At 40.8% G+C, this 20,755-nt stretch overlaps 2 protein-coding genes across 5 annotated transcripts; both read left to right on the top strand.

Moving 5' to 3' along the window:
* Positions 1-504: 504 nt before the first annotated feature.
* Positions 505-13,030, top strand: LOC136961902 (mothers against decapentaplegic homolog 4-like). Of its 4 annotated transcripts, none has more exons than XM_067255392.1 (13): positions 505-699; positions 1,702-1,780; positions 4,800-5,040; positions 5,466-5,640; positions 5,821-5,844; positions 5,985-6,200; positions 6,847-7,071; positions 7,557-7,661; positions 8,003-8,056; positions 8,176-8,359; positions 8,617-8,785; positions 9,573-9,711; positions 9,843-13,030. In XM_067255392.1, exons 1-13 carry the CDS (start codon positions 696-698, stop codon positions 10,052-10,054), a joined length of 1,827 nt encoding a protein of 608 aa, XP_067111493.1. In that variant the 5' UTR covers positions 505-695; the 3' UTR covers positions 10,055-13,030. The 4 variants fall into 4 exon arrangements, with proteins under 4 accessions (XP_067111493.1, XP_067111492.1, XP_067111494.1 ...); XM_067255391.1 differs by having other exon boundaries at positions 8,176-8,371; XM_067255394.1 differs by having other exon boundaries at positions 551-578; positions 8,176-8,371.
* A 1,115-nt stretch (positions 13,031-14,145) lies between these two features.
* On the top strand, positions 14,146-19,912 carry LOC136962044 (synaptotagmin-11-like). Its single transcript, XM_067255644.1, has 5 exons — positions 14,146-14,418; positions 16,183-16,901; positions 17,235-17,462; positions 17,987-18,107; positions 18,562-19,912. The coding sequence occupies exons 1-5, from the start codon at positions 14,385-14,387 to the stop codon at positions 18,870-18,872; spliced, it is 1,413 nt and encodes a 470-aa protein (XP_067111745.1). The 5' UTR covers positions 14,146-14,384; the 3' UTR covers positions 18,873-19,912.
* Positions 19,913-20,755: the final 843 nt, after the last annotated feature.

Below are 20,755 nucleotides of genomic sequence, written 5' to 3'. Positions count from 1 at the left end.
ATGAATGTTTTGTAATGAGAGAAGGAGATTGGGGAGTTGAAGGTGACCCTTTGGGTTTTAGCGGGAGGGGGAATGCAGAAAGGTATTTTAGAGGCCATGGGTCAAGAGAAGAGGAAGATGACTGATTAGACCAGTATAGTTTTGTATGAGAGTAAGTTACATCTTTCGGTGTATAAGAGTGTATACCTCCAAAGACGTACATGTTGAATAGTACCTTCTGGGGTCAAAGTGGGACTGACAGTAGTGCGTGCCTGTGGGGTGGTGGGGGGGAGGGGCGGTGGGTAGCCAGGCAGGCAGAAGGGCGGGGTGATCTCGGCGGCGCCACTTTAAAAAAACAGTCGCGCCGATATGTCAATCTAGACGCGACCCAGACAGACCTCAGCCCGGGGGCCCAGCCGTGAGAGCCTTGTCACGATTGGCTGAGAGCCTCCAGCCCTTTGAGACTGGAGGCCCTATTGGCTGGAGCTTGGCTAGACATTCACGCGCACGATGTCTACCCTCTTTTGTTATTGTACCGAGCGCAAGGAGAAGCTTCGGGGAGCAAGCAGGATGCACGAGCGGAGACACCAAGGCTGAGAGTAAGATAACGACAAGGATAGAAACAGATAGGCGTGAGGGGAGGAGGATTCGGAATCCAACCTACTTTAGTGTACCATTTTCACTCCTTCTCTTCTATCCCCCCAATACTCCGGCTAATGTGTAAGTATAGGCAGTTTATCAAATTCTACTGCTTTTCTCGTCACGCGAGCATTAGAGGCAAGCCAGATAAGTAAGGGGGAGGAGGATGTTTTCAAAATCCACAAACGTGAAAATATTTTGATTATTAGCTCGGCTATCGACATACAAATGTCGGAGGAGTCTGCCTTCTGTTGGCCTTATGTGTGCTTACTCTCATGTTGTATCGTTTTGTCCAGCAGTGACTTCACTGGCTCACTGTCTAGTCTGCTGTCGATGTTTTTCGTAAACGTAGTTAATTTAACACATTTCCCACCATATCGCATACTTCTACATGTAGATGCATGTCATTGGGGTGTTACACTGTAATGATGTATTTTCAAATAAGGCTATTATGTTATGTGTATTAGCCTATTTAATTCCTATCGGGATTTCTTAAACGTTCAGACGACAGTCTCAATGACGCGCTTTGGCCAAATATGGTATGGCAATGTTTGAGTCGTCCACGTCTCTTGCAAACTGAATACATGGCTTGCAAATGGTCCATATTCTGTCTTAATTATGCATGAAAATTATTTGGTAGAGAAAGCTTATAGTATTGCACTGTTAAGGGATTACAACGCAATTCCCTTGGTCCTTCGACTGCTCGTTAAGTTCAGCTGCATTGAGACGGGCGTTTTTGGGGGGCCTATATTGCTGTGCACTAAATTGTCAGCACTATATGAGCATGAAAATGTTAAATGAAGAATAAAGAATATTTAAAATCCTCAAATCAGAAAGATTTTGCAATTATAGAGCGTAATTAGTGGTAGTTACCCTACCCTAGACTACATAGTAGCCTATACTGTATAAAGCGTTTAGCCTATGTCTACTACATCAACCTTTTTTAAATTGTTTGATTCTGATGAACAGTTCCAAAACGTTACGATGACCTTAATATCTTTTTTACAGAATAATCATAGGTTGAAACTGAAAAGTTCTGTTATTTAGCAGAATTATTCATATTTATTCTTAATTTCTTATCAGGGACGGATTCAGACCTGGGGCACCATGCAGCTGAAATTTCTGGCCTATCACTGACATTGACTGATCAACTGACCACAAGGTATATTATCTCCACCCTTCAGTGAGGCCAATGCCCCTTCTGCCTGAAACACATAACTTGGGAGCCACTAGTCAAAAGTATTTCTTCTAAAGCTTGAGGTCATGCTCTGTGCTGTAAAATCTTTCTTCCAAGGTAGGCTATATATATTAAGATCAGGCACTGTGTTTGTCTAATTTTTTTGTGTTTACGCTACAAAAATGGGCCAAAAAGATCCTGGGCCTGGTGGCCATGATTCTGTCCTGGGAATGGGTAAAACAATTGGCTTGTTTTGAGTTATGGGTGGAGTAAATCTCTGGGTCAGTGGGTTCCATTCTCCACTGAGCAAAATGCCAGTCACCATATAATATACTGTAGTTATATGTTGTATATACCATATTTGTAGTATCCTTTGAGATAGTTGGATTGAATGTTGAAAAGAATCTTCTGAACGTTTAATATAGTTATCTCTGCTGCTTTGTAGCATTTATAATTTGTCCACTTTAGACAATAAGCGTTTGTATTTGTATGAATTTATTATTATTAGCTTTTACACTTACGTATTTATTCAGAATAATCACACCGAGACCTGCAACTCTTATGCAGGTGAGAAATTATTTATGAGACAATACATTTAAAATATACATAACAGATACAATAACTGATGGTATACTTAAAGCAAGTAGTAAAAGGTTTAATAAGTCAAAGAAATTAGTAAAGTAAATGTAAGAAACTTAAAATAGTTTAAAACACAAGCACATCTGTAAAAAAGGCCCCTTTAAAATTATTAGGAGGCACTAGAGCATCTAAACTTATAGAATCCTGGTCGTTATTCCAGTGGAATGAGAATGGAAACTGAATACCGATTCATTTAATGTTAAATATTTAAATAGTAGTATAAATTCATGCTTTTTAAATTTTATCTTTCTAATTATTGCAAGAATGGGTTTTTCCTGCATTAAAACCAGCACTTATGCTAACCTCACATCTAGATGCCTTCAGCGTCTGTTAGCAGAGTCTGAGCACAGCTTTTAAGTATTACACAAACATTTAATTAGATGGAGCTCTGGGCGTTTGTTGTAAGAAAATATGGAGCCGGGCCAGATGGAAGGCTTAAATTCATTTATTGATAGTGTGTGTTATCAGAATTGTAACCAGACCAGTTCACACACATATTGTACACCACTACCAGTACACAGACAATCAAACAGACTTTTAATTGCATCAATCTAGCATTACTTAACTAGTATTAATTATAATGTCAAAGTGTGTGAGTTATATTTAATACTGTTGCATTATTTAGAATGTAGAGCAAAAGCTTTGCATTTTCATATCTTGCCTTTCTTCTCTTGGTTTTAAGTGTATTAAAATCACTATGTGTGCTCCCCTTATCCATAGAGTCTGATGAAAGGCAGATTTACAAACATTAGACAGTTAACGTGATTTTAGCTTAGCCGTTAGAAAAAAAGCAGGGGAGTGTGGCCAGCTGAAAGGCTCAAGTTAATTTCTTGACAGTGTTGACAATGTATAATATAGCATCTTCATATACTCTGTACAATCTTTATGTACTCTATATAGTCCACACCAACTTAACATGGTAACTGCCTCATTTAGCATGTTGTGGTGGTCAAGCTTCCTGGTTGGAGCCAATGGTTGGAACTATTTTTGAACTAGGAGTAGTTAACAGGTCAACTGGACCAGTGGTTGATTTGAAGTACATTTCTGTAGTTGATCCTACATTTTCACTGTACAGAAAAAAAATCCATTAGCTTGGACTTCATCAAATGACAGATTCTAGGTCAAACAGGGTAGAAATGGTATACTGTGGAATTGGGCTGCATACTCTGATGCACCCTGTGGTCGGATCACAGTCTCTTTGTGTCCTGGACGTGCTCTGCTGAGTCTGCACTTTCAGTGTACACATTTTTTTCACAAGGTTATGAAGTTGAAGTTGTATGAAAGTAATAACAATAAAATCCCTAATAAGAAAAGCTACAATTTGCAGAAGCTTTCTGATAATCTTTGATAATAATAATAATAGCTAAATCAATAAGGTTCTTCCTACTGGAGGACTACAAATTAAGATAACAATCAACAATAAGCGAAGACAACCTTAAATATTGAACTTCACCTTTGTTGACTGAAAGTCAGTATGGATATAGAACAAACATATCTACATCTATGGCACTTAAAGAGTTAAGAGAATACATGATTTATTGTATAGAAAAGAAGTATGCAGTAGGAGTATTTATAGATCCAAAACCAAACATTTGATCATGATATACAGTATTATGCAATAAAATGGAAAGGTACAATATTTCATTAAAATGGAAAGATACAATATGCAATGCTGAATTAATTTTAAAACCCAGTAGGAGGAAGCAATATTTTGTAAAGGTCTGTAGGTATAAATCAATAGGTATGGATATAAACACAGGGCAGGGGGTCAGTATTAAGCCCCAAATAGTTTAACTACCCACTTCCTGAAGAACCTAAACATAACAGTAATCTCAGGATCATTAGATTTCACTATTTTCACCATGAGAAAACATAAGAGCGAAAAGAATGACACACCTGAATCAGGCCTAAAGGCTTCGGACTGGCCCGACTTGGAAACTGATGACACAAGTGAGGATGAACCCTCCAATGGCGCTCGCGGCCATCGCTACCTTAAGTACGGAGATAACTCTGACATCCACTGTAGACTGTATAACAAATGGGATTCACTAGGTTGGCTAACTTTTACTATTATCCCCTAAACTCCATCACTGAATGAAACATTAATGCCATCCACATACCATCTTGAAATATAAGGAGCAGACACAGTCTAAGCAGACAAATGCCACATTGGAACAGTGAACTGTTTTTTTCTTTTTTGTGTGGCACTATGGGTTTATTTATCTGCCAGGAGAGAGTTCCGCTTCTGAATGACTTGATCGACGAAACAGACGTTGGAAGCGGAACCAAATTTGTGAACTGATCCAGTATGTTGTTCATTAGCCTACTGATTTGAGTAATCAAACTGCCTTGGTTTTATCTGTAGCATCATGTCAGTGAACCCCCCCAGCAGCAACGACGCCTGCCTGAGCATCGTGCACAGCCTCATGTGCCACCGGCAGGGTGGGGAGAACGAGGGCTTCGCCAAGCGTGCCATCGAGAGCCTGGTCAAGAAGCTGAAAGAGAAGAAGGATGAGTTGGACTCGCTCATCACCGCCATCACCACCAACGGAGTGCACCCCAGCAAGTGTGTCACCATTCAGAGGACCCTGGATGGACGTCTACAGGTATGGAATGGGATGATTACACTCGGTCACAACAAGCGCGTTGCATGTTCTGTTGCAGGTATTTGTTTATTACAAAGTGGAAATGTTGAGTGTGGTGCAAGGAAAACCCTCTATAGATGAGCTGAATTGAAAAATCACTTTCAAGAATTACTCTAGAAGTGGCACTGCACAAGTTTATCAAGAAATGAATCGTGGACATTTTGTCTCTTTGTTATTTAATACAAAAATATTCTAGTGAATCTGTAGTGTTGCCTACGTACTCAAATAAATAAAAAATGTAATCGAACAAAATATGAAAAAATCCTCTTTATTAACAGTTCACAACTCACATGCAATACACACATACAAATCCTGTCTCTTTGCCAAGCTCTCTTCCAGCAATCTCCCTCACTCTTTCCTTCTCTTACTGTTTGTGTCTTTCTCAGGTCGCAGGGAGGAAAGGTTTCCCCCATGTTATTTATGCCCGACTATGGCGTTGGCCAGACCTCCACAAGAATGAGCTCAAGCATGTTAAGTTCTGTCAGTACGCCTTTGATCTCAAATATGATAATGTTTGTGTGAACCCCTACCACTATGAGCGAGTGGTTTCTCCCGGCATCGGTAAGTCAATGTATGAATAATTGCTGACTGATATATTTTTTGTAGTTGTGATCGTTTTTGTCGTAGTATCTTGCATGAACTTAGCTTGACTTCTAGTAACACAATTTATACACCAAAGGAGTTTCTCGAGGAATAAGTTACTGACATATTCTTGACCTTTTCTTCTTTTGTCCTATAAAGTTGGTCTGAGTCTCCAGAATACAGGTGAGTTTCCAACTAAACATTATTATGTTTCTCCATCACATACCAATTGTATTTAACAACTTTTTAACTAAAGCTTAGACTGAAATTATACTCTTTCTTTGATATTTTTCAAAAAAAGTATACTGTTCTCTCCCTTTCAGCACCTCCAGGCAGGCTGATTAAAGAGGAGTACATCCATGACTGTATTCAGATGGACCTCCCTCCAGGCATGTCCCCATCAGACCATCCAGGGCCACTGAAGCTGCCCCCTCCAGAGCACTATGGTCAGCCTCTACCACCACTGCAGCTGCCTCCTGAACCGTCGTGTGGCCCCCCATCTGTCACTCTATACCCTAACATGTCCCTCTCGCCAACAGGTAAGAGGCATGTCTGTCTGTCTGTCTCTCTCTCAAACGTGTGTGTGTGTGTGTGTATTTCATACTCACTGCCTGACAGGCTTGAGACGTCCATCTTGGGCAAGTGTTTGGCCTTGAGAACAACCACATTCAGCCTGTGAGTGACAGGCTGGTAGGACAATGACACCAACAGCTCGCCACGGCTCAGGCACTGCGGGAATCAAAATCAAAATAAATATTTTGGGGCTGATAATCGATAAAATATATAAAACAATCCTTGAATAATAGATTTTTTATTTTCTTCTTCCGTATTGCACTTTTCTGTCTCTTGAACCCTAATATAATATATATATGATCATAAATCTCAATAATATGTCTTCACTCTTTGCCTCCTTCCCTCTCTCTCTCTCTCTCTCTCTCTCTCTTCAATCCATCTATCTTCTGTACCTATCTATCTGGGGCGTTGGTTTGATTTCAAATGTATGTGGGAGAGCTTTTCATAATAACTTAGGTTTCGGCCATTAAATATGATTTACTTAATAAAACGTAGGGGGGGGATTGCCGTATCCAACAAGTGTATAATGAAAGCCTACGCCCCTGCTATCTAACCATCTATCCACCTACCTAACTACCTCACAACCTCTCCAACCATATATCCTCTTGGCAGTGTCTGGCTCGGGTTCCATGCTGTCCCTACAGGGAGGTCATGGGGAGGGTTTGTTGCAGATTGCCTCACCACAGCGGCAGGTCGTGACACCAATGACCTCTATGACTCCAACGCCGTCACCATCCACTCCTACACAAGGGGCAACTCAGCCACCTCTGCAACCTCCGCCCCAGCCGGGACAGAACGGCTACAATAGCTCCAAACACACACAGACTGCCTTCCACAGTAAGCACACACAACACCCACTGAAACACCCACAACACACATTGAAACATATAGCCCGCACAAATTATACTGGACCTGTTGAATGGACAGTTAGCTCTGATCCAGCTGTCCTGTTAGCTATGCACTCATTCAAATAAATCCATGAAGAGCAGGGTGCCATTTTGGAATTGTACTTGCATGTATTTACTTAATTACTTGAAAAAAAAAGTGAAACAAATACAAAGGACACATTTCAGTTTCAATACTGTGGAGCAGAGACATTCTAAATCACAAATTAAGCTTGAGTTGAACAATTCTACACAAAATTCTCACGACACAAAAACTTCCCCAAACAAAGCTACACAAGCCTGACTGCTGATCACAGGTCGCCTCTATGGGTTGCTTAAGCAACCGATCCAGAACACAAATATAATCCCAGGTTGTCTAAAATCCTTATGCTTATACACTTGTTTGTGCTTATCAACCTTTTTGCTTCTGAAATTCAGCAACTTGGACAGGCAACAGCACAGCCTCCTACACGCCGGTGGGGCCCCCGACACAAAATGGGCGTGGTCACCAACAACCTCCACTCCACCATCCAAATCACTTCTGTAAGTAACTGTAAATGTATAAAACATATTTACATACATTGTCTATAGAAATGTCTGTGAGTGTCTACAGTTTTTTAAAGATAGAGAACCTTATGAACAAACTCACCGGGGATCAGCCCAAATATTTATTTCAGTTTTGTTTACAGTAATATATACATTTTCATACAATCAAAGTCTGACTTTACAATATATGAAAACCTTTAAGGTTCTTTCGGCGTTTTTTCAGATAGTATAATCTTATAATATTTATAGCAATCACATCTGTGATACATGACTGCATGTTTGCACATTTCTTGCTAAGTCGGGCCTGCTCCTGTAACATTTCCTCACTGACGTTTCAGGGTCTCAGCATCATGGCTCTGCCTCGTTTCCTCCTCTGGTATCTAATCACCCAGGTAGGCGAAACATCACTGTGAGCACTTCACACACGCACGCACTGTATATACAGTGCATATGTACAGTGCATACGGACATACCTTACATAATGTATAGCACACCTTGTTCCACTTCTTAGGGCCGGAGTTTTGGTGCTCCATCTCCTACTTTGAGATGGACGTCCAGGTGGGAGAAATGTTCAAAGTCCCAGCCAGCTGTCCCGTGGTGACCGTCGATGGCTATGTGGACCCATCGGGAGGCGATCGGTTCTGTCTGGGCCAGCTGAGCAACGTTCACCGCACGGACGCCAGCGAGAGGGCCAGGTCTGAGCGAATGTGAATAAGAGATGCTCTTCAATTACATATGTAGATAGGCAATGTTTTATTGCCAGTAATGTTTCTACGCTTGTTCACATCATTTATTTGTGGGTCATTTTGATGTTAATACATTTCCCAATTTGATTTCATCTCCCCCCGGGGACATTAAATAATGGTAATCCCTTCCCAAAAACGACACTGTATTTACCTCATGAGAAATCGTTCTCTTTCCCTTTTCTTGATTTGTTGTCTCTCATTTTCAGGTTGCACATAGGTAAAGGAGTTCAGCTGGAATGTCGTGGAGAGGGAGACGTGTGGATGCGCTGTATGAGCGACCATGCTGTGTTCGTACAGAGTTACTACCTGGACAGAGAAGCAGGACGGGCACCGGGGGATGCGGTTCACAAGATCTACCCAGGAGCCTACATAAAGGTAGGGTGCAGCTTGGGTTGTTGTGTTGTTAAAAAGGGCACAGGCAAAACTTGCTGACAAGGAGCTAGACAAGAGAGAACACCTCAAAAGAAGTGACAAGAGCTGCGTGCGTGCATTCAGTGCATGACAGCACATGAATACAGATAGAATTTAAAAAGCAAAGAGACTACATAATTCCTTGAACAATTACAGCTCTCAGGCACCTGCACGAGTACCAAAGAACTGTGCCACCTTTTTAAAGCACTGTGCCCAGTGCCTACAGGCTACTATAGGTACCAGAATTTTTTTTTGAATACATAAACTTTTCAGCAAAATGGATGCAAACAATGTTATTATTATAATAATATTAAGGTCACCTTGACCTGACCTATTAGAACTCGTCCTCCACTCTACATACACACTTCTAAATTCAACCTAGTGCTTAATCTAGGGGAACAACCTCACCAATGCTACAGCGGTGAAATCCAAATTGAAATGGTGGATTGTGGGGCCAAAGTACTATTTAAATTGAAGCTTCAGCAAAATTACCAAATTTACTTCAAAATTACTTTCTTGTGAGTGTGTAACTTATGTTTTAAACAGTGTGATGAAATATCTCGGCTGTTTCCTCTTCACCTTCACTCACCTTGGCCTCCTGCCTGAATCCCTGCATACAACATCAAACCAACTGTCACCTCATTGCTGTAATCAAAATCAATTATCTGGACCTGTCAGAGGTCTTGTTACAGCTCTAGATGATTATTCTTTTTCTCCAGGATTATTCCATTCATGTCTTCTCCTCTTGTAGGTGTTTGACCTCAGGCAGTGTCACAGGCAGATGCAGCAGCAGGCAGCCACAGCCCAGGCAGCTGCAGCTGCTCAGGCTGCAGCCGTAGCTGGCAACATCCCTGGGCCAGGCAGCGTCGGGGGAATTGCGCCTGCAGTCAGTAAGTAAAGTAGAGAACAATGAATCAAATGTATAAATATGGCATTGAATCATGCTTTCACACCATATAAATATAGATACCTTGGGGAAGCTCTGTTTAGTTGTTAATGATTATGTCTCTCTCTTTCACAGGTCTTTCTGCGGCAGCAGGAATCGGTGTCGACGATCTCAGGAGGTTGTGTATCCTGCGGTTGAGCTTCGTCAAGGGCTGGGGGCCAGACTACCCGCGGCAAAGCATCAAGCACACTCCCTGCTGGGTGGAAGTCCACTTGCACCGTGCTCTGCAACTTCTGGATGAGGTGTTGCACACCATGCCTTTGGCTGACCCAGGGCCTGCCAACTGACTGCAAAAGAAAGATGAGGACTAGTCCTTAATGGGTTGGTTATATTACATGATAAACACACAACTATACGTATACACTCTCCCCATATCACTGAGACCTATAGGCAGTGAACTAGACCGATTACACTATTGCTTTTACAATCAAATAGATGCTACTGACTACTCACAAACTCTCTGACATGTCTGTGAAACCACTAACACACTAAATAACACGCCTGTTGGCATGCACATACAAAGGTTCTATTATTTGCAGACTTTCTATGACCTTTAAAGGAATTGTTTCACTCATACACAAAACACGACACTACAACGAGAACTGGATCAGTAAGTTCTACCCATGGAAAATCTGAATTTATATATTACCATAACTTATAATATATGTAATGAGTAAATGTCAGTTTGTCTTTCAAATATTTGAATGCACTGTAGACATCCAGGGATGTGTTACAGAAACCAAGTGTACCCTGTTAACACTTACAGATACACACAGGTACTGTCCAAACATCACAGGGACCCTCTGGAGCCTTTAGATATCCACTGCTCACACACACTTGCACCCTAGCATCTCAAGAACACAACGAGCCGGTCACGCCCAAACACAAAGACTCACACACATACAAAATTCGAAGTCAGAATGTCAAGGTAGATTCAATGTATGCTGTCTATCTAGACCAACGAAAAAGACATGGCAACTAAGGGTACAGAACCATCCTGATTCAGAATGTCTGAAAACACAATTCTGGTGGAAGCAGCACCTGATTGGACCTTGACAGCCAATGTTTTGGCATCTCTGTGTTTGTATTGTTGTTTTTCTGTGTGTGGATGTAAACGCAACTAGTCAGTCATTGTTAGCATTGTTAATCAGAGCGCCCAAATAACACCAGGCACTATTCTCAAGTTCATTTATTTTCTTACCAAAAGTCCAAATAATCTAAGCTTTAAAATAGTGATGTCTGTGTTTGTGATGAAGCAGTAATTGTATGTAACTGAACAGTTTGCCATATGGTGAAACTCACCAAAGCCAGATTACCTCATGATGACAGTGCAAACCCTCAGTTTAATGTATTTCAGCCAAAACCTCAAATCCTTAGCACTCTCTCCCCCGCTCCACACAGCCTCACATCAAGCTTTTGTTACGCCACCAAAAAATATATGAGTCTGGAAATGGATTCACTTGAAGAACTCCAAGGCTGGATCCAAACTGTAATACTGTGGTTATTCAGCTTTATCGGTTGAAAAATTAGAAATGAAGCAGCATTTGATTTTTGGTGTTTCATTAAAGCAACTTGCATTTCCAATCGTTTTTATCACAAGGAAAAGGTAGATGGCTCAAATGACATCTGTTGTTTGGCAGTTTTGACTGTCTTTACTTTGCCCCATAGGAAGGTTTTTAACTTAGTCAACTGGTGGTAAGCCAGAAATACTTTTGAACAAAGCCGACTCCACAGACTGAAACATGAGTGCTTGCTTATATTGACAGGTGAAGCATTCCATCTGGTACTCTTTTTCTACTTGTGCCTTTCTGTTCTTCAAATCCGGCTTGTTAGCATAGCTCCTCTCGCAGACTAGGGGGATTCTGTCCTTGTGCATGATAATTCTAAAGTTATGATTACATAATTATTCCTTGATTGCTATTCCAAGCTACATTGAATGTCTCTTCTCTCAAGGTCAAAAGGTCATCTCTCCTCATGTTTAGAAATCTTAGCTGTGTTACCATTTTTGTGGGTCCCAATATGTCATTTTTTTGACAATGTTAATGTATATCTAGTATTAAAGGTTGTTGACAGAAGAGAGGCAGAGTTGCAAGGTTTACAAAGTTGGCTCAGGTTTGAGATAAAGTAGTACATGGTAAATGAAGTAAGCCTTCATAGTAATTGTTGGCATTTAATTCAACAGCTTTAGTCATCAAACCGGCACCATATTTAGACTATCAGGAATGTGTGCCTTTAGTTTTAGTAAACATCAAATTAGGTCAGGGGTCTCCAACCCTATTCCTGAAAGCTATCTTCCTGTATGTTTTCACTACATCAAAAATCTAGCACACCTGATTTTGACAATTAGCTGGTTGATGTGTAGAATCTGGTTAGTTATAACTGTGGTTTGTGCAAAAACCTACAAGCATGAAGCTCTACAGGAACAGGGATGGAGACCACTGAACTAGACGATACACCTCACAATGGACTGTAAAGCTAACTACACTTTGTCTTCCTTTGTCTATAGATATACAGTCACTTCTTGATTGATCATACGGGTGACATTTACATTTGTTGTTCGGTTGTGAATGAGAGTGTGTTTGCTTAAAGAAAACTGGAAGTTGTCACAGAGCACCAAGTATATACATGCTGTTTAGTCTTTCCCCAGATTTATTTTTGAAGACTGACACCTAGTGGTGCTCTTGGGTACTGCTTATAGTCCTATTGATGGTGTTATTTAACACTCAATACTCGACAGTAATGACCACATCCCAAACATTAATGCTATTAATACCTGTGTGGTCTTATTGGCCTTACTAAGATGTTGTGATGGTGTCAAATATTAATTTAAAAACGTTATGCCCTTAGTCTTAAACTTAATCTGTGCATGCACTACACAAATATTAGATTTACCTCATTTCTTGTGAGCTTTATTCAGGGATGAAACATGGAATTATGTCTGCTGGGGATTTGAAAAAGCATCATTATGCATGGTGATCCCACTATGCCCACCTACATCTTCAAAATATTGTTCCCATGTTTCAGTTATTTTCTATGTTGTTATGTCATCAAATGAGTCCTGTCTCAAAAGGAATTGGACTTTCAGCATTGAATTTTTGGCAGAAAATATATACAAAATATGTTATTAAGTGTGAATCAATTTGGCTATTTTATGGCTATAGTTATTTCTATTATTGTTGTAATTATGGTTATTTTATTGTCGACGTGCTGCTCTTGTAACGTTGACTGTACACCAAAGTGGAATAAAAAATACAGCATTGTCATTTTTATAAAATCTTGTCCACATGTGTCCAGTATGTTTGTATTTGAAACTGATTATTTTTGATTGAGGTTGCCTGGGTAGGCTACAGTAACAGCATGTTTCTTAAATAATTGGATGACTGTCCACTGAATACAGATTCTCAAAGCAGATACATTTTTACCCATTTTTAAATGCTATAGGGTGCACAATAATTTAAACTAGTACTTTGATTTATTAGAACTCCTTAGGCAGCGACTGAATTGTAACTTGAACAAACCTGGAATCAGATTGAAATCAAATCTATGTTTACATTAATTGAGAAATAAAAGTACTTCTGAGGTCAATAAAGCAGTGAGTTATATATTCTGCAGGGATCAGTCTGCATTCTAGAGAAAAATAAATTAAAAAAACATATAAATTAAAATCATGAGTGACATAAAAAATTGTTAAGTTGTGAATGAATGTGTTTGCTTAAAGAACTGAAACGAAGAACTCCTTCAGCCAAATTCACTGTAGCTCTGAGATATCACAATGTGAGACAGTTTTACTCAAAATGTTTACTCTATATATAATATATATGATGTTCATAGGAATATATATATATATATAATACATTAACGAAGAAAGAAACCAATGTATATCAGTTAGGCCTATGCGATTCCTTAACTCTCATACTGACATAAACTAATATCTAATTTACATTAGAAATTGGGAAATGTAGGCTATGAGAGAACACACATCCTGTCCAACTATAACTAGCAGCCAAAACAGTCATAGTGTAGGCCTAGTGGCTAATTTGTGTAGGGTTTTTCTACTGTTTAGAGTATAAGGTTGGCCTATATGTGTCTGCGATTGAGAAAAACAAATTCCGTGTAAGCACTATGTCAATGATGCGTAGCTTAATAAACTGTACAAAATAAAGTAAAGCTCCTATAAGCACCGTATCTCGAGTTTACAAACTGGGGTGTTTTGTGGACATATGACAGCACTAGAGACAGCCGCGAGGGGCATTGTACCAGTGCTACCAAATTTGTCAAACATGGTGGCGCTATGCGCCTAAAGCGGTCTCCAGGGCCAATAGTAGTCAGCAGCAGCCGCATTCTGTGTCTAACGCTACAGAAGTGAACAGGGTACAGAATCATTCACTTGAGCTACAGACAGCAGTCGGAGGTGAGGAAAACGCACCCTTCAGAAACTGCTTAATCATTAGGCCCAGCATCATTTTGGACTGGTAAAGGGAGGTTATCGCCCAGTTGACTTGTGACCAGGAGAAGTGGAGAGACGAATATCATTCATGGAAATAAAATAGAACCCTCTGTTTCTTGGCACCCTTTTTTCAGTTTGACAGACGTCTGCGAGATTTTTGAAGCCTCAACATGGCTGAGGTAACCAATTTGAAACCAACATATGGTAAGTGCAGTAACATCTTACAATATGGATTTAGAAAAATCCGTCTCAAATTAATATAGCTTAATAGTCTACCAGGTTGGCTATTCCTCCTATTGGCCTATAGTACACCGCGGTCTATGGATCCGGATTCTGGAAAATGTTAATCTGCGACAGCCTTCGCCATATATTTAATTTATTATATCATATTCTATGTGTCATAAACATGTCATAGGCCTAATTATTGGTAGGCTATAAAGTATTTTACCAGGCGAGAGTAAAGTGTAGCTGCGATTGTGCATCTCTACTGTGATGCTTTAGCCTTTTCCCCATAATAGTTGGTTTATTATGGGAGATTTTACTCCGACAGCTTTGAACGAACATTGTCGTGATGTCTAAAAGCTATATTTGGAGTCAGATGTTTAACAATATCCAAAGACAATTTGTTAGACCGAGTCCCATCCCTTCAATAAACGCTGCGCGTGTGGGTTAGGAGTGGATGACGTTATGTCTTTTCCGAGGGCTTGGCATAAACTGCCCTGTATATTTTTGAAGAACATGAATGGTTTATAAGCACATTTGGGTGGGGACGTTTCTGTGTAATCGAGATTCATAAAAAATCACTCGAGTTGTTGGTCGCACACAGCCGCACACACAGTTATGGCAGAAATTAAGGCACTGAGTGCATTTGAGTTAAAGGGAGTGATGCTTGAAATGCAGTAACCCAATACGGGGATGTGGGTTTGTTGTACCGAAGGGAAAAACAGAAAAGTAACAGTGGGAAAGAAAAATAAACTGCTCTACTCTCATGACCATACAATTGAATTGATACCCACATGGGTGTGTACAGATGCAGTTTATCGCATCGTTTAACCACCAGGTCTTACAGGTTCTTTCTTCCAAGCCATATAAAGTACTCATATACTGTATACTGTACTCATGTATCTCAAGTCAGATGTCAGAATCAGATCCTTATAGGTGGACATGAAGTGACATAGGCTACTGTAATTGAGTGACGCTGTCCCCTAACCAAGGATAGTATCAGCTTACTTCTTCTAGTTGCTTAACATTTGAAGTACATCATGTTTGACTGATCTTAGATCCATGTCAGAGCAGCTGAAGCCATATCTATGAGATGTAGGCTGACGGTCTGTGACGTTTAACACTTGTAGTATTTCGATCCACCATTGACCATTTTGGATGCAAACCCATGGCGTGGGTAGCAGTACTGCCTTGGAGAAAGATTTTGTGATGGCACAGTAAATAACCAACTGGAAGGCATCGCATCAACTGTTCCTTAAATAAGGAAGTGACTGAATCAAACTGAATTGTAGTTGAAAATGACTTACTGTTTTGCAAAACAAGAGCACTGTCGTACTTGTTGGGTTATGATGGATCCCAGTTTCATTAAGGATATATTACTCGAAAATTGAGACACAATCTAATTACATTAAGTCGTGAAGATGTTGTCTACAGCAGATCTGAGAGAATAGGTTTTCTTGACGAGATACTGGAGGAACAATCCCAAAACCCGCTGTTAGTTATTAGGCAGAGAAAGACAGTTTCACAAGGTAAATAGCTTTGGGCTGTGAAATATCTTTCCTTGCTTTTACAGTTTTAGATTAAATTGAGTTGGCATTCAGAGGCTGAAAGGCTACTGCTATAAAAGGCTTCAAATGCATCAAAATGGACGGCCAGGTTCTTTTACTCATTGTAAGAGGATTTGACATGACAAATGCATCAACCGCCTTATTGACGATACCTAACCATACCTCTCCCTCTTTACAGAGGTGTCCCCAGTGCTGGCAGGCTTCCTTGGAGCAGGGGTGTTGGTGGTCTCCGTCACCGTGGCTGTATTCCTCTGGACCTGCTGTCAGCGGCGCTACCGTCGGATGACGGGCACCCACAAGTCAGGACACTGCGACCCACTCCTTGATCCACCCTACAAATTCATCCACATGCTTAAAGGCATCAGCATCTACCCTGAGACACTGAACAACAAGAAGATCGTCCGTGTGAGTCGGCGTGCAGGAACTTCGCTGAGCGAGGTGTCCAGAGGAGAGTTGAGTCACGGCAGAGAGCGAGGGAAAGGGAGAGGAGGGAGGGTTTTGCTGGTAGATGCTGACCCCAAGACAGGGCTTCTCAGAGGGTCCTCTCACCTGCAGATGAGCGACCTGACGAAGAGAGCTGGTCAGCCCAGGTCAGAGCGGGCTCTGCCCATCCGTGCTGATTACTGCTGTCTGGAGAGCAACTCTGGGGGGAACAGCAGCAGCAGTAGCTGTGATGCCAGTAAAACAGTCTCTCCCTACACGCCATACCTGGGTGAGATATCGCCACCCGCCTTACTGGGCACCCTGTGCCTAGCAGTAGATTATAACTTCCCTAAGAAGGCTCTGGTGGTGACTATCGTGGGTGCCAAGGGGCTACCTGCTGTGGATGAGCAGGCAGGCAGCTCTGATCCTTATGTGAAGATGACAATCCTGCCAGAGAAGAAGAACAGAGTCAAAGTAAGAGTCCTCCCAAGCATACTTTCACAATAAAAGCTTACACCTAACTGTTTAGTACATACATTTTGTCCATCCAAACATTACAAACAAACATCAACTTCCCTTTTGAAGTTCAAATAGAAAACTTAACATCAAACATGTCAGACCACAAAAACAAGAAATATGACAAGAGATAATGCATTTCGTTTTATGCGGAGGAAATATCTGTCCCACACAGATAAACGATCTTTCTGATTATGACATGGTTTTATGACACATAGTTGTATTTCAAACAGTAATCGAGGAAGACCATAATCTAAACATCCTATTGACGTGCTAAATCCTCCCTCACAGACACGTGTGTTGAGGAGGACCCTGGATCCGGTGTTTGATGAGACGTTTACCTTCTATGGAATATCCTACAGCTCCCTGCCCGAGCTCACTCTCCATTTCTTGGTGCTCAGCTTTGACCGGTTTGCCCGTGATGACGTCATTGGGGAGACGGCCGTGTCCCTCGCTGGGCTGGACCCCAGTACAGGACGCGTCCACATCACCCAGCCCATCAGGAAGCAGCATGTCCAGGTAAGGAGAAAGAGAGAGAGAGAGAGAGAGAGAGAGAGAGAGAGAGAGAGAGAGAGAGAGAAAGGGACTGTTGATTATTTTTTCTACAGGTAAACTCTTGCACTCTTGTGGGGGAGTTTCATGTTGTTCAATTGTAACTTGTTTAACTGCATGCTCTTATGGTTCTTCCCTGTTGCACTTATTTGGTTTTCCACAATGTATGCTTCATGTTTTGGCTGCTCGCAATGTTTGGGGCTATCTCGTTGTTATGATCAGTGACCTATGCTCTTTTGTAAAGCTCTCTCTTGGAAGTCGCTTTGGATAAAAGCGTCTGCTAAATGCATAAATGTAAATGTAAGGAAGGAGGCAAAGAGTGAAGGAATATTATTGAGATTTATGATCATATATGTATTATATTAGGGTTCAAGAGACAGAGAAGTGCAATACGGAAGAAGAAAATAAAACATCTATTATTCAAGGATTGTTTTATATATTCGATTGATTATCCGCCCCCAAATATTTATTTTGTATTATTATTCCTGCAGTGCCTGAGCCGTGGCGAGCTGTTGGTGTCATTGTCCTACCAGCCTGTCACTCACAGGCTGAATGTGGTCGTTCTTAAGGCCAAACACTTGCCCAAGATGGACGTCTCAGGCCTGTCAGGCAGTGAGTATGAAACATGACACATACACAGACTTCTGCTTGTAATTATGGATAGAAGTTGTCCGACATGTCCGACAAGAAGACCACGGTCACATGAATACTGCAGAACAGGGATCGATGTCAATATAGATATAATATAGTAAATATACTGACTATATTATGGGAGTCAGGTGGCTGAGCGGTTAGGGAATCGGGCTAGGAATCTGAAGGTTGCCAGTTCGATTCCTGGCCGTGCGACGTTGTGTCCTTGGGCAAGGCACTTCACCCTACTTGCCTCGGGGGGATGTCCCTGTATCTACTGTAAGTCGCTCTGGATAAGAGCGTCTGCTAAATGACTAAATGTAAATGTAAATGTAATATAGGAATATGAAGACAACAATATAACAATATGAACTTAACAATGGATAATTACATAAAGGTAATACGATGTCATAATAATATAATTCCGTCTCCTCAGATCCCTACGTGAAGGTGAACGTGTATTATGGCCGCAAGCGCATTGCCAAGAAAAAGACACAGGTAAAGAAGTGCACGCTCAATCCGGTCTTCAACGAGTCCTTCATGTACGACATGCCAGCTGAGCTACTGGGTGATGTCTCTGTGGAGTTCCTGGTGGTCGACTTTGACCGCACCACCAAGAACGAAGTGGTGGGCTGCCTGGTGTTGGGGGGCCAGAGCCCCATGCCCCCGGGTGTCATTCACTGGAGGGAGGTTTGTGACAATCCTCAGCGACAGATCGCCAAGTGGCACAACCTGGGCGAGTTTTAGAACTGCTCCATGTGTAACAATGTTTCATATCTCAGTTGCTGAAAGTCATGTGGTTTCTGTTCACTGTCAATCTCAAACCATTCTCCCCCCTCCTTGGGAAGAGGTGTCAATGGTGTGTTGAGGCGAGGCATTTGCAGTTCACACCAGAACAGTGCATCGTTGAAACCCTCCCATTTCCACATCTTGCCCCACACATCTCTATATTGGTGGATACAGTTCAATATATTACTTGCATGCCTGAACAGTATAACACTGTACCTTGGGGAAATGTGGTCACAGATTGAAATTCAGTTATGTCATTTGGTTTATTTGTCTTTTGATTAATTGGAGGGGAACAGTACCTTGAAACTACACAGAACTGATCTTATGAAGTCTGGGCTATGTTGCTTTGTATTGATATATGGCTGTTTAACAAGTGGAGGAACAACTTTCTTTTGCGAGACCGTTATAACTGTAAGAGGCTGCTTTTAATTGGTGTTATTATGTAAAGAGAACTTCCTTTTTAACTGGTTTGATATATTGCATACATCAACTGCAGGTCAGGCTATTTTCAAGTTTTATGTAGATCTGTCTATCCTCAATATTTTATGGCAGCACTGATATTAAAAAGCTAATGTAAGAGCTTTTCATGTGTTCAAAAATTATGATTGGCTTGACAAACTTTCCTCCCATTTAACAAAATGGAGACACTGTAAGCATTGCTCGGTATTAATCAAATTGTTTTTGTTCCAAAACATTTAATATCCTTTGCTAAGAGTACAATCTAAGGTGCCTCAGTAGCACTCCATCTCCTTGTTGTCTCCTGGCATACCCCTGCTTAGCAATCAAATCGGCTGAGATGAGATTGTACTTAAACTCACTCACTTTAGTACTGCTATTGTCATGACCACATAAGGTATTGGTCATTGTAACTTAAACAGTCCCAGTGTGAATGGACTATTCTGCTGTAGACCACTGGACATGCAACGCTGTAATGTGTTCTCTGCATGTCAGTACTCAATCACCCAGAAAGCCTAGCTGTGAGATATTGCAATGCCACTGATTATAACAAGTAATCATAAGTTTGGTTTTGAACTTCATTTTACATTTCACAAACTGTAATACATACGACAATACTTATATTTATTTTAACCATCATAGATGCCTTGATACAGTCTAAACTTGTGTCAGTGTCAGTTCCTGTTGTAGTGTCCTCTCTTGTCCTTGCACAAGTCCTCTGTCACATTTCGTTCTCTACATGGAGGTCCTTATTCTGTCAAGGGCTTTTTGAAGCTTATCTGAATAATAGAGATCAAAGAACCACTAGCTGTCATGGTTTACTTTCTCGTTGTTGTATGTATACAGAGTTTCCTACTATATGCTAGCTGCTCAGCACAAGTGCATGCAACTGCTCTTTAAGCTCAAAGCACTTGATTAAATGGTCTTGATAAAGCCATGCTAAAACTATGTCCCTACAAAGAGATACAATATACTAGTGAAGTGAATTTTTTTTAACATGTTTTTCAAATTGTGCTTGGTATTCAAAAGCTTGTTTGGTAAATGTTAATAACCACAGATGTATTCATGTACAGTAGCCTACCTGACTTAACAATGCAGGTTCAGTGGGAGTGTTGGGTATTGGGTATAGCAAGGGTTCGACCAAGGAGAGAATAATGTGTACTGTGCACTGATTCTTAAAGCTTTGCTAAGTGGTCATTTTATATTAGCTCTCTGAAAGGCCTGATGCTATACTGTTTGTTATTTGCTTTGGCTAATTTGATGAATGTGTTTATATTTGAGCTAAGCCTTGGATCATCTCATAATACTTTTTTCTTCTTTCATTTGGAAATATTGTATTGTATATAGGTTATAATTGTGCTTTTTATATCAAGTTGACATATTTA

The sequence above is a fragment of the Osmerus mordax genome, chromosome 18, assembly GCF_038355195.1.
Source record: "Osmerus mordax isolate fOsmMor3 chromosome 18, fOsmMor3.pri, whole genome shotgun sequence".
Classification (NCBI taxonomy): domain Eukaryota; kingdom Metazoa; phylum Chordata; class Actinopteri; order Osmeriformes; family Osmeridae; genus Osmerus; species Osmerus mordax.
The sequence above is the reverse complement of the archived record's forward strand: the minus strand, read 5'-3'. Positions and strand labels throughout refer to the sequence as shown.